Here is a 12615-nt window from a genome sequence, read left to right as displayed (position 1 = left end):
TTTGCGCGTTTTGATTTGTTTCTTGGGGAGAAGACGCGATAAGAGCTGCGGCCTGTCCGCTGGCCGGTGGTGTAGAGTGACCTCTGATCTCCCTTGCTGACCGGCGAGACATGACCCATGGCAGCCTGACGTGCTCTCGGAACAGTTGGGCGATGCGAGGGCGCTGGAGATGCGATCCACCTCCCTCCCCCTAGTCCGATGGAGACAACCTTAAAAACACCAGACGCTGTCAGCCGTTTTGCAGGGCGGAGCAGCGCCAGACAGTGAGACATCGGACAGACAGCCGGTAGATGCCGATAGAAGCACCGGCGACGTATTTCTGACAGTGAATAACAAACTGACTGACTAGTCAGCTATTGGCCGACTGTTAGACGGAACCAGGTGGCCAAGTCTACGATAACCTGTGCTCCGAAGGTGGTGGTGGCTAAGGAAGGGACTGGATTAGCTAACTAACTAACAATAATTACGCCATCTACAGTATCCAGAATGAGAGCACTCAGGCTACACGATAACAAAGTACTAGGCTCACGGGGATTCGCCTTCGAAGATGTTCATCTTGGGGTTGAAGTCTTCCGTCCACTCGGAAACCATCAGGGCGGCAACATTCATTCCAGAAAGCGAGCTCGTCTCCATCGTTGAAATCAGACTTTCGATTCCACTGGTATACCACAGGCCCGGAGACAGTTTGATGCTCTCAAACGTCACCCGGGGGTATAGTACGGGATATGGGTGCCACACTTTCTCATAACTCCAGCTGATATCGGCCTCTGGAAAGTCGGCAATAGTCCCGTTTATTGGCCCTTCCAGTCCCAGGATACCAGATAAGAACATCGCGTTTAGGCGTTCGGGGGAGAATACCTTGTATACGTAATGATATTTGCCCTCGTCCTTCCCTGTATTTGGCAGTCGCACCTTTTGAAGAGTGCTTATGCTCCAGAACCCAGTAGGACCAACTCCGTCGCGGCGATGTCCCAGGTTGAGACCCTTGGGTAGGGTAGTGAGAACAGTTTCTGGTACCATGTTGCTCAACGGCAGGTTGAAATATTTAGGAGATAGCTTATGAGGTGAGGAGAAAAGAGTGACGTGTAGCGTCATATAGGGAATGTTATCAGGTTGGTTGTCCACGGGGGGTTCGAGCTTGATATCAGAGAACTGGAGTGGTGCAGCGAGCACAACTTGGTCAAACACCTCCTCCTCGGTTTTGTTGGCCTTGGAATTATGAGAGACGGTATAGGTGTTATCCTCCTCCCTTTTCAAGCTTGTAACTTGGGATTCAAGTTTCAAGACGGCCTGGGATGCTTCTACCATACCGCTGAATATCTGCCAATTTCCCCCCTGAATGGAAACCGCGCCTTGAGCTGCCATGCAGACCATAGTCTCTAGTCCATGAATGAGGGGAAGATTTTGACCATAGTTCACACGAGTACTTGCTTGGATGACCTCCCTCGAGAATGCCTCCGATATGTGGTTTTCCTTCAAAAATTCCGCTCCTGTAGCCCAGGTTGCCTCAACCAGACCACTACTTCGTGCAGCTTCCGAAAGGTTTTTCCACGGAAACAATGGATATCTGTACAATTTCAAGAACTTTCCGACAGTAGACTTCATCAAGTCCTGGGTTCGCATTGGGGCCCATCCATACTTCCACAGAAGTTGCACTATATTCCACCATCTATAGTTGCCCTCTCTCTGTTGGAATACGAATTTGTTTCCATCCCACACACCCAGGTTGTCTGTTGCTTCCTTGGGCCGAGCAACGCCGGCATCTTGAATCTCAAGGCCAAAGTTCTTTGCCGCTTTCATGAGATTTTTATTCGCCTCGACGAATATGGATGCTCCCAGCTCTATGGGCAGGGATGGGTCATCGAATACGTCAACAGTGGTGGACCTTCCGCCAACATAGTCTTCGCGTTCGAATATTGTAATGTTTACGGGAATGGAATAGTAATCGGCGTAAGTTCGGATATAGTAAGCGGTAGATGAGCCCCCCGAGCCGGCACCTATTTGACAGTTAGTTAAATTGAAAACCGCGTTGGCGATCACTGAGTCCTGCAGAATATGTAACAGAGACATTACCGATTATTGCAACTCTTTTCGGCGCTCTCGGGGCTGCTGGTGCATCTGCTGTCAGTGGCTGCTGCACCTCCTGCGACAGCACAAAGCTCGCCAGCAGGAGGATGTACAGAACAAGGGTAGAACGAATGCTATGCATCGTAATTCTGTTATAGTGCTGTCCAGTCCAATTACACCGAAGGCGAGGGTATTATTTCTAGGAAACGGGGGCTTGCGAGTTCTAGGCGCTGCTGTCACACAACGGCCCTTTTCAACGGCGAGTACGGCGTAGTTATGTTGATTAAAAATACTATCAACCACAGAACGGATGTCAAATCAAATGCACCACAGGGATTCCTCTTTTCTCTTTCTGTGATAGCTGTGGTCGGCCGTTGAATTTTCTCAATATCTCGAACACAGCATTGAAGATCTCGGCTGCGCGTCAGGAGGAAGTCACAGTAGTAGAACCGACAGCGAAGAAGGCAGCAAGTACAACGAACAGCCCAGCCCTCCACCACGGCGGCCCAAACGCTTTCTTAAACAGACTCTGCGACACACAGCAGGACGATCTACCCTTTGTTGATGTATGACACCTGAGCACTATGCATCTGGCGAAGATAACTAAATGTTGGTTGAGCGGGTAAGATCAACTGCACAGGACAAAGCGGAGGCCCTATTAATAGCAGATCAGTGCTGATATATGTGCTTTTTCCGAGATCAGCATACAGCCAGAAGAGAAGGGTGAGTATTGGCTGCATACCCCGTACTGCGTATAGATATTCGCCCGCTATACATGTACGGGTGCCATGGCGTGCGTCTTTTGGCTGATCACCCGCGTTACTGTTGGTTGCTCTCGGTAGTGAGTTATCAAAGTTCGATTTAAAGCAGCCTTAGCACTAACTAGAAGAGCTTCTCCATTCCAAAAGAGCTACTAAATACGGAGTAGCATAGGGGTATGTCGATAGCTTATATATCAATATGGTTCGTTATCAGAGAGAAGTTGTAATTAACAACTTGAAAAGGAGGTTGAATACGTGGTTATAATTTTCACTACTCCGCGATTTAGTCCGCGATATTTACTCCGCACTCCCGACCCCACTAGTGGTGACGAGTTAACTGTGTAATAATATAACAGAACTTCCCTTACTAGTTATAATAACCCTACTATAGTGTTACATTCCGTGCAATTCCTCGAATTACTTCTCGAGGAGAGTCACTGAGGAAGGGCTACAATCATTAAGTTATTAACGCTGCAAGCTACCCAAATACAGGCAGGGAGATATCAAGGAATTGTATTTGGTCAGTTAGGGTCTATTTTGGTGGTAGCAACTGTTGACGATCACTATACATTTATCTTTGGTAATTAAAAGTCACATCGAGGTCGATGATTGATTTGATCCAATGGAAGACTTTATCGACAATGTAGAGAAACCATTTACTACGTAGTTTCACTTTCAGCTGGTACCCGTCTAGGTTAGATAACTATCCCGACTCTCGCCCTTAGTTGCTTTAAATCAGAAGTCCCCTTTGCGATGCTTGTGATGTCTGCGCGAGTGGCCTTGAGAGTGCCTATTTCCAACCTGCCCCTGAGGAGGCGGGTCGGTCGCTGCTGGCAAGGAGATCGAGTGCCCTTTTCGAGACGGGGTTGAGCGTACCACAGAGCTGTCGGTGCTGGCATCATCAAGCCCCTCTGCTGGGTCCGTTGGAGCAGGAGGGGAACCAGAAACAGATGAGCCAGAGCCGTAATTATCGTACCACCATTTGGCCATAATGCTTTCTGGTGAATCTGCTTCCGCACAGGTAGCTGTTAATTGCTTCGCACGCCTGCGGAGATGGGCAGCACTATTAACATCAACAGGTATGTCGGCTGGATCCAGACTCCCAGGATCGCGTTTATAGTTTTGAAACGTCCAGTCATACGGAGTCGAGAACATTGGATCAGCGGTGTCGACACGAAAGCCATGGTCCCTGATAGTCTTAGTTACCCCATGATCTTCCCATTTAGCTGTGGCATGAGTTAGAATTTATTCATGTAAGAGAAATGACCCGAGGGGCTCACCAAAGCATCTATGTTCTGGAACCATTGAGTTAAACTGTTAACCGCATTAGCGCCAGAGTACTGTCTGACATCCCTAGCGAAAAGATATAAGGAGATACATACTCCATACTTTCCGATGAACCCGGTGGCAACAAGTCGGTTATCTCCTGGAAAAGGCCCCTCAAATTCCCAGGTGATAGGGGGCGCGGACATTAAAAGCGCGTAGCACGGTGCCCAGGTTGCTGATATAAAATACTGGAACTCATTTCCTGTTTGTTGAAGTGCTCCGGTTATTATTCATTCGTTCACCGGCTTAACAGATACTATAGTTCTAGAAGCCTTCATACCTTGTAACCCGTTGGCATCTCCATCTATGGCACGGAGCGCTTGTGGTACGTTGCCCCCGGACTCGAGTAATGAGCCCATGGGGAATTCATCACTATCAAAGATTAGCCATCATTTCCACACGACCCGTCGATCCCTCCATACATACACTTCACAGTAGTTTCGGTCAGATTGATCGGTTGGCCATTCTTTATACTTTATATGATGATCACTCCTCCATTTTTCCTGCCTTCGCATGTCTACGCGCATGCCTGGGGTATTGATACCCCAGTTAGTCCTGATCCTGTTAGCAGAGCAGAAGGTTCGGAGGGTACCTTACCTGCATAGTGATAAACTCTGTGACCTCCTAGAATCTTGTCAATACCCCATCGTTGATTATCACATACCTGTTTGGGATCGAGTCAGCCTCGAATGGATTCGATAATGTCCAAAAATCGCCATATACAATAGAATGAATGGTGGCAGGCAAGGTACTAACCTCGTCGTATCCAACCCCATAGGAGCAGGTGTATGTCACAGAACAATCCTTATCCGTGGAAGCGTATGTAACCAGGGCATGTCTAAACACAGTTTATCAGTTTTACCTGAACAAATTAGAGGATGTGCATCAACTTACGTTCCAAATAGCCTTTGTCCTTGCGAATTGACTTTCGTCTTGTGACCAGACCCCTTCTTTCTTGTCGCGGGCGTTTTTTGGACTTTATTATTCCCAGGCCTAGGCCTCAGTGCGCCCGAGTACCCGCCCTTGACTATAGCGCCAGGGACAGATGCTTGAGATGTAATACAGACAGCATAACTTATACCGGCGACGGCTACTGCACCAATCCCGCCGGTGATGACGCCCAGTACCGCACCACCAGCGAGAATAATTGCTGTCACAGAGGCACACTTGGCTGCAGCGGACTGATTATCTCGTTTATTTAGGTTCGAGTATGTATTCACGACTGAGTTGGCGTCAATGAGCGCTACGTCTTTGGCGTGAACGTTTTCGGGAGGCATGTATCCTCGACAACAGTACTATACAAAATTAGTATGTAATGATTTAGTATGGGGTATATCTAATACCTTTTGATATCCTCCGTTACATGTTTGACTGCTATGATTAGCCTCTTGTGCCTCTAGTTTGGAATTGACTCATCAGTCCGTGGCTGACTACTTCAACGTACTCTTCTTTTCTAAATGGCGTGGCAGAATATCGCATTAGTATGATACTCCGTACCCATGGGAATATGTACAAATCAAGGCCACTTACATCCCTAATTCCTTCACTTCAAGAACGTGGTTTGAATTTACGGCTAGAATGGAATCCAGCTCGTCCCGACAACCCCCAGAGCAGCTATAACCTATAGTAAGCCCTTGAAGAGGTACGAATGGCTAGTTATATGAAGGTTTCCATACCTGAGTCCCTGGCCACGCCAACCACGCCATTCACACCGACCCTATAGATTTATTAGTTGCTTCTGTTGAGAGGCGGAATTAAAAGCCTACCGGATTGCCGCCCTATAACAATAGATTCTTCAATTAGTTCTCTATGCGGAATGGTAATATGAATCGCAAAAAGTGGAAGGAGACTAACTGATACACAGCATAGACTTTGAACCGTATCACGATCTGCGCATGACGTATTAAATTTGATGCCGTCGACCTGGCCACGCATGTAAGTAAAAGCGGTATATCCTTCCGCACAACTCTCGCCGCAGAATGAGGTATAACAGCTGTCCGAAACATAGGCCGATTTCCGTACTTCGGCTGCAATTCCAATCAATCAATAAGCAGACAATTCCCAATGGATTTATCAACAAGACAGGTTACATACCAATAGTGTCTTCGGACCAGGAATCATCACCGCCGTCAAAGAACACTCCTCCAGTGAAATGAATGTTGAATTTACCAAGCCCAGTTCCAATCGTATGGGAGTTAGTCGTGCCATTCAGGTCATCAAGGTCAATAGCTAGTAAAAAAATAAGAGTCTTCTTTAGTCTCTGGTCTTGACTAGTGGATAGGGATAAATATAGCAACGGAATAGAGGGTAACGTTTCCTTACCCCAGATCATCGTCCCTGCTAAGCAGAGTGAGTTGGCGTAGTTGATTTTCTGGGCGAAAGTTATCTCGTCATCATAGCTGACCCATTGGTCATTATTCCAGGTTATCCAGTTGACACCGGCCTCTAGGAAACACATGTTAGTATACATACATGTAATGCAATCTCAATAACAGGTAAGGCCCAATTACTCTTATCATATATAGGGGTAAGATTGTGTTCGTTAATAATCTCGACGATTTCTATGGTGTTAAGACTGTGAGCCACTTGTCCCAAAACTTATGGAAGGTATGTGCAATACGTACCAGCATTGGAAAGAGTTCCGGAGTTCCTAGTGCACCGTCCTGGAGCACCCCCCTGGGTGAAGCGACAGCCTGGTTTAGAACAGGAACTGTCTTCTAGAGTGAATGAACGGCCGTACCAGCCGAGGCCAAGTATAACCTTGGTAGGCTCAACGCCGGCTCGCCAGAGTAGATCTAGCCCTTCTCCAATTTCAGTCAGGTTTGTATGTGGTCGAACCTGAATGGTTGTCAGTATCTAGCCCACTGTAGCTTGAAGAGTAGTGACAGGAGGGGGATTGCGCGTGGGAGAACAGACAAATGGCCCTGAGAACTTGCTTGATGCATCCCAAACACCGTGGATATCATACGTCATTACGTTAAACCAATCCAAATAATGCTGCATTTGGTTAACATCAAACCAGCGTAGATACCAAAAGCTTGCAGGGAGGGTAGCACTTAGGCCTTTAGATACTCAGGAAGTTAGTCGTCAAGCACACAATGGGTACACGCAAACAGACCAACCTACCGTATTGGCCCTGGAAAGCCGCCCGCATCTCTTTCAGAAGTAAAACCAGGTTTGCAGTATCTTCAACTTTGCCTCCACGGTCCTCAGCACCGGGATACTATTCAGAGCTTTCGTCAATATTTCCTACTAAATAAGTCGGGGATGATTGGACGCCGTTTACCTCCCAGTCAAGATCGGCACCATCAAAACCGTACGTTTTCATGAACCTCAGAAGAGCAGAGATGAACTTCGCTCGATTGGCCGCAGTACTGACCATATCACTGAAAGCCGTGCGAGTATTCGGTGAATTGGTCTCGTCCTGAACCATGTCATCATCAGATCTTTTGCCTAGTAACAAACCGTGCCAAGTAACGTACGTTGAATGACCAGCCTCCGATGGCAGCCCAAACCTCCATACCACTATACAAATTTTACGTCAACTATTAATCATGCTATTGGCCAAGCGGTAGTCTCACGGGTGTTTTTTCTTAAGCGCAATAACTCGAGGAATTAACTCGGCAGTTGTGCTTGTCATGGGCGTTATCTCGAATGTGGTTGGATGAAAAAACATGAAAGCTGCGCGTTAAATTAGCCAGCTGCTTTAATTTTTTTTATCGTTTCGTAAGACGTCAGATCCATACCGAAATTTAAATGCGTGATCCCGTCGAGTTTGAGCTGCTCGGGGTTCGAGGCCTGGCAGGGTCTTTCTATCGCCCTACTGAGAATTAGCTACGATCGGCTTGGGTATATATTCGCAGCAAATGGTGTACCAAGATTCATAGTATGCAATCCTTCTTAACGCAGCAGAAGCGCCTCCTACACAGGACGGGCGAGGAACATCCCCACACCCTCCATAGCCTGGCTGACATCCAGTACCGCAGAACTCTACAAAAATATGTTAGATCTGCTGTATCCGTAAGAAGACTAGAATCGTGCGATTCCCATGTGAAGTTATCCTTACCGGACGTTGACCCGCAGAACCCATACTGGCTACAGCAGACATTCAGAGGGCACTTGTTTTTCCCGTCTACCCCATATTGGCCACATTCTGCCTTCGCATCGCAGTTCCTAACAATGTTCAGTATCTTTCACTCCCGGTTGTAGTTACCAATAAATATTTTCTGTGGATTGACATACGAAATGCAGTTGTCTTTTCCACAAAATTCTGGGGAATAACCGCAACCTCCTTGCTATACCGACACAATCATTAGCCGTGGCTCTAAAAAGATGGAGTAGAACAGTCTTGCCTTGCTGCAACAAGCTCCGTTAACACAAGGGGTCCCAGGGGCGCAAGTTCCGATTGGCAGGTCGCCCGTAGTTGCAAATTTGTGGGAGTTGTAGAGGACAGGGCGACCAGCAACACTTATATTGGCATCTTTAGCGAATCGTGGTGTTGACTTCGACGGAGGCTTAAATCTCGGCTTGTACAATGTCTCGTTGAGAGCTTTGCCATCAGCAAGCCAGATCAGAGCAGTGACAAGCCACAGGCTCGCCCATGCTATTCGGTGACGAAAATCCATATCAGGTCAGAATTTAGAGGGGCTCAAGTTTGTTTCCTCCCTTCAGAAATAAGGGTTTGTTGCTGCAAAGAGGGTATTGATGGCCGCAACAACTGGCCCAAAGATGAAGGTCAATTGAACTCGGACACGTCCGTACAAGACCTATATAGGATGTTGCTCAATTCCCCTGTACTGTCAAGCCTTGTCAGTGATAGTTGTAAGAGAAACATCCTATCCGGATACGGGCTCGAAAATGCAGCTTCCCAGCTGATGATAGGGGTCCCTTCGGCCATGACTACTGATTGCATAGCTAGTGAGCAACTAATGACCCTGTTCCCAGCAGCTTGAGTAGGATCATGCATATGTAAATGGCATATGTATATAATTGTACGTAAATAACATATGCGCCAAGCGGTCTTCAAAGTGAATATGGTAAGGGACAGAGTATGGGTAGGGAAGGGGATGATAGCAGCTGTCGAGGAGAAGCAAGCATGAGGTTGGCGGACAGCTAAGTTAAAGTTCGGCTACGGGAGCGGCGTAGAAGAATTAACTTTATCTAACCAACTTAAGTTAGCTAGCTAGTTAAACCTTCGCCCAGGCCAACCTGGCGTCTCGACCCAGCATCGCGTCTCGACCTCTTCGTATCCTTTCGACCCAGCTGGAGGAGATTGCAATGTGATTCCAGTGTGATTCGGAGAACTGCCCCTGTTTTCAGAAGGTGATAGGAATGTGTTCCAGAATCGTCGAGCTATACAGGTCAGGATTTACCATGCAAAGGAGTGCCGAGTACCCGGTGCAAAGGAGATGCACACTCTATCGGGTTAGTAGAGGCTCTAGTAATAGGATCACACTGCAGGCATCCCAGAAATTACCACGATAATGATTATGGTACGTGTTGGAATGAATTTGATCATGAGCCGACCTCGTATACCGGGATTCTCCTGTTGCTCACCTTGGAAAGGAGAGATATATTGAGGATCATAACTGCCGCAGGAGACTCGAGCATTCCCCCAATCAGCCCGTAAGTCAAGATATAATGATTCCCCGAAACCTCATCTCAGGGCTCTTTCTTTTGCCGTTCGCCGTTTCAGAGCTAAATATCTACGGGTATTTGGATCTGAAGACTCTTGCAGATGGATTTCATACGACTACGGCTTGCATCGCCGCCTTGTACGGCGTCTTGTTGTTTTCCCCAGATTCCATTGAGATAATCTAATTCTATTATTTAGAAATCAAACCGTCGATTGCGACGCCAGGACTGCAGTTGCCGCAGCTGTTGCTGATACCTACTACTGGACACTAGACAATGTGACCACACTATGCACTTCCCAATGCCAACAATCTCTCGCCTCCTGGACCTCCGCCGTGGATGCGGCGTGTGGCAATCGCCCTATTGTCGAAGATGGAATCATCAAGCTTGCATCATCCACTCCGCTTGCATATAAAGAGGGATTCGATTTGGTTTGCCTCAAATCAGGGTATGACCACTATTCTCTTTATAAACGCTGTAAATGTGTTAAGCCCGGCTAACATCATGCACCTACAGAGACTCGTGGTGCATGATCGAGTCTCAGGAGTGGGAAGGATCGGATATCCTCAAATATCCTACAGATTACTGCTCCACTGGAGATCCAGAGTATGATGGGCCGGAATGTTTCGAGGAAGGGTTTGATCAGTTAGCCATTGAAGCAGGCGATGAGCGCATGACTTCTCTTTACGAAAAAGATCTGGTAGGTCGGATGTGGCGGGCTAATAAAATCATCTTCAAGGCCGCGCTAACTATCTTATGTTTGGATAGCTGTGCAGCGATTGTTTTCTGAAGATTTTCCGCCAACGATTGCTCTCACCGTTCCTTCTCAAGGGCGGATATACATCATACCTTGTCGAGCAATTTCAGGATATGCAGTCGTATTGTTCCACAAGCATGCCCTACTCTACATCCACCAGTGAAGTCTTTATGGGAACAGCTACACGGACAATGCCAACAGGATCCCCCCCGCCAGCGACTACTTGCGGTGGACCCACTATTCAGCCCACAGATCCGCCTCTGTCGTGTGAGGCCATCACTGATAAATATAATGTAACTACCGGAGACGTTCGTCATAGAACCGGAAACGTTTACTGCGAGTTTTCGGAGCCGCTGTGCCTTCCAGAGCCATGCCAAATTGGTGTAGTTCCACTCGGATCTACATGGTGAGTTCAGTCTTGCTTCCAAACCCAGATTTTTTTTTTTTTTTTTTTAGCGCTGACGCCATTGATCAATAGCACGAGCCTTTTAGAAAAGTACTCCAGCCCGGAATTTAATATTACTCTGAGCCAATTCTTGAACTGGAATCCCTACCTAGCTGGATCATGCGATCTGCTACGCTGGCACCAGCGAGTGTGTATAAGGTAGCGTACAGCTTTTCTCCTTTTTCGCGAATACCCATATAGGCCTTGTCTTACGGTTTGACCCAGACCTCCAGGTGGTAGCTATGAGAGTCAGCCCCCAGTTCACCAGCCGACAGGTGCTTCGGAATATTATACTACCGGTAAGAGCATGCCTCACCTCATAATTATTTGCCTTGGAAAGACGAGGACCACTAATATAATCAATTTTATGTTTTAGCCATCCCGCCTGCCCCCACATCCACAGGAACAACTCCATCATGCGGTCGATACTATGAAGTTGTCGCTGGTGACCAGTGCAATACAATCGCTCTTCATTTGTGAGTCAGACTTGCCATCTATCATCCATGTCTTATCTCTAACTCTGAATTCACTAGTGGGATAACTGTCTATGTTTTCCTTTCCTTGAATACCCAGATCGACGAAAGGTGTTCGAACCTGTGGATTGCTTACGCCTACTGCGTTGCACCTGGTAATCAATCACCCAATCTTGATACAAAATGAATATCAAAGTAGTATGCAAGGATATATGAGGAAATGTTAATCAAAGGAACCATTGCCGTATTATAGTTCAAGTGCCCCCAAAATCCACCAACGGTCTATGTGGTCCAAATAACAGTTACGCGACCTGTGAAGAAACGGGTTTTGGAGACTGCTGTTCGATCAGTGGATACTGTGAGTCCAGCCATTTTACACTGGCCACCGTCATCAACCCCTGATCCTCATTACCGGATACTCATGACGCTGATTGCTTTGTTTTGTACTCAGGTGGATCAACCAATGACTATTGTGGACCAGGACATTGCTACTCAGGGAAATGTGCTCCCAGCAACGGAACTACCGTCACCCAAGATGGGACGTGTGGTATGTGAATCTAAATTAACAATCAAAACGCCCTACCTCTTTTATCCCGCAAGTTGTACTAATTAACTCGCAGGCCCTCAATATCATGATTGGATCTGTGGTGACTCCGCTTTTGGAAAATGCTGCTCTATTTATGGATACTGCGGGAGTACGCCGGAATTCTGCGCAGCAGGGAATTGTCATTCGGGTGCCTGTGATACGAACATTGGTGAAGCGAGTATCGACGGTTCATGCGGACCAAGCTTTGCAGGAAACAAGACATGTGCCGGCACTCAATTCGGCGCATGTTGTAATATGGAGGGATATTGTGGAGATGGAACCGACTACTGCTCACACGGGAGATGCTATTCTGGGGCGTGCCAAGGGGCCTAAGATACAATCAATCGCTTTATATACTACGGTCCTCTATCCAGATTTGTGGATATAATGAATTTGTTAGGGTGGAATTCAAATGTGTATATGTATTACATCGGATTAGTAGTATGTTTTAACTTGCCATACATAGCCCTATAAGAGCAAGACGCCCAACGGTGACTAACTAGCCATAGACCCTTGTTAAGTTTTAATTACCTAGCTACCTATTAGTTAACTACCGACTGGATGGA

At 47.1% G+C, this 12615-nt stretch overlaps 6 protein-coding genes across 6 annotated transcripts; 1 reads left to right on the top strand and 5 right to left on the bottom strand.

The window, feature by feature from the left end:
• TERG_00989 (uncharacterized protein) lies at nt 1-2209 on the bottom strand (the record flags this gene model as incomplete). The annotated part of the gene is made up of 2 exons (XM_003238954.2): nt 1-1997; nt 2074-2209. The coding sequence occupies 2 exons, from the start codon at nt 2207-2209 to the stop codon at nt 526-528; spliced, it is 1608 nt and encodes a 535-aa protein (XP_003239002.1). The 3' UTR covers nt 1-525.
• Nucleotides 2210-2280: 71 nt separating this feature from the next.
• Nucleotides 2281-4513, bottom strand: TERG_11659 (uncharacterized protein; the record flags this gene model as incomplete). The annotated part of the gene is made up of 4 exons (XM_047750740.1): nt 2281-4054; nt 4109-4142; nt 4211-4356; nt 4435-4513. 4 exons carry the CDS (start codon nt 4511-4513, stop codon nt 3564-3566), a joined length of 750 nt encoding a protein of 249 aa, XP_047605288.1. The 3' UTR covers nt 2281-3563.
• A 531-nt stretch (nt 4514-5044) lies between these two features.
• On the bottom strand, nt 5045-5431 carry TERG_11658 (uncharacterized protein; the record flags this gene model as incomplete). Its single annotated transcript, XM_047750739.1, has 1 exon — nt 5045-5431. The coding sequence occupies one exon, from the start codon at nt 5429-5431 to the stop codon at nt 5045-5047; it is 387 nt and encodes a 128-aa protein (XP_047605287.1).
• A 451-nt stretch (nt 5432-5882) lies between these two features.
• TERG_11657 (uncharacterized protein) lies at nt 5883-7587 on the bottom strand (the record flags this gene model as incomplete). The annotated part of the gene is made up of 8 exons (XM_047750738.1): nt 5883-6181; nt 6249-6383; nt 6477-6599; nt 6665-6715; nt 6779-6992; nt 7071-7216; nt 7281-7377; nt 7441-7587. The coding sequence occupies 8 exons, from the start codon at nt 7585-7587 to the stop codon at nt 5883-5885; spliced, it is 1212 nt and encodes a 403-aa protein (XP_047605286.1).
• Nucleotides 7588-8449: 862 nt separating this feature from the next.
• Nucleotides 8450-8779, bottom strand: TERG_11656 (uncharacterized protein; the record flags this gene model as incomplete). Its single annotated transcript, XM_047750737.1, has 1 exon — nt 8450-8779. One exon carries the CDS (start codon nt 8777-8779, stop codon nt 8450-8452), a length of 330 nt encoding a protein of 109 aa, XP_047605285.1.
• A 1015-nt stretch (nt 8780-9794) lies between these two features.
• TERG_08672 (uncharacterized protein) lies at nt 9795-12437 on the top strand (the record flags this gene model as incomplete). Its single annotated transcript, XM_047748997.1, has 10 exons — nt 9795-9928; nt 9988-10236; nt 10305-10488; nt 10557-10951; nt 11024-11149; nt 11216-11289; nt 11367-11466; nt 11524-11608; nt 11717-12010; nt 12084-12437. The coding sequence occupies 10 exons, from the start codon at nt 9795-9797 to the stop codon at nt 12435-12437; spliced, it is 1995 nt and encodes a 664-aa protein (XP_047603652.1).
• Between the last annotated feature and the right edge of the window lie 178 nt (nt 12438-12615).

Source organism: Trichophyton rubrum, assembly GCF_000151425.1.
Source record: "Trichophyton rubrum CBS 118892 genomic scaffold supercont2.1, whole genome shotgun sequence".
In the NCBI taxonomy this organism is placed as follows: Eukaryota; Fungi; Ascomycota; class Eurotiomycetes; order Onygenales; family Arthrodermataceae; genus Trichophyton; species Trichophyton rubrum.
Note: the sequence above shows the minus strand (reverse complement) of the source record. Positions and strands in the feature narration are given on the sequence as shown.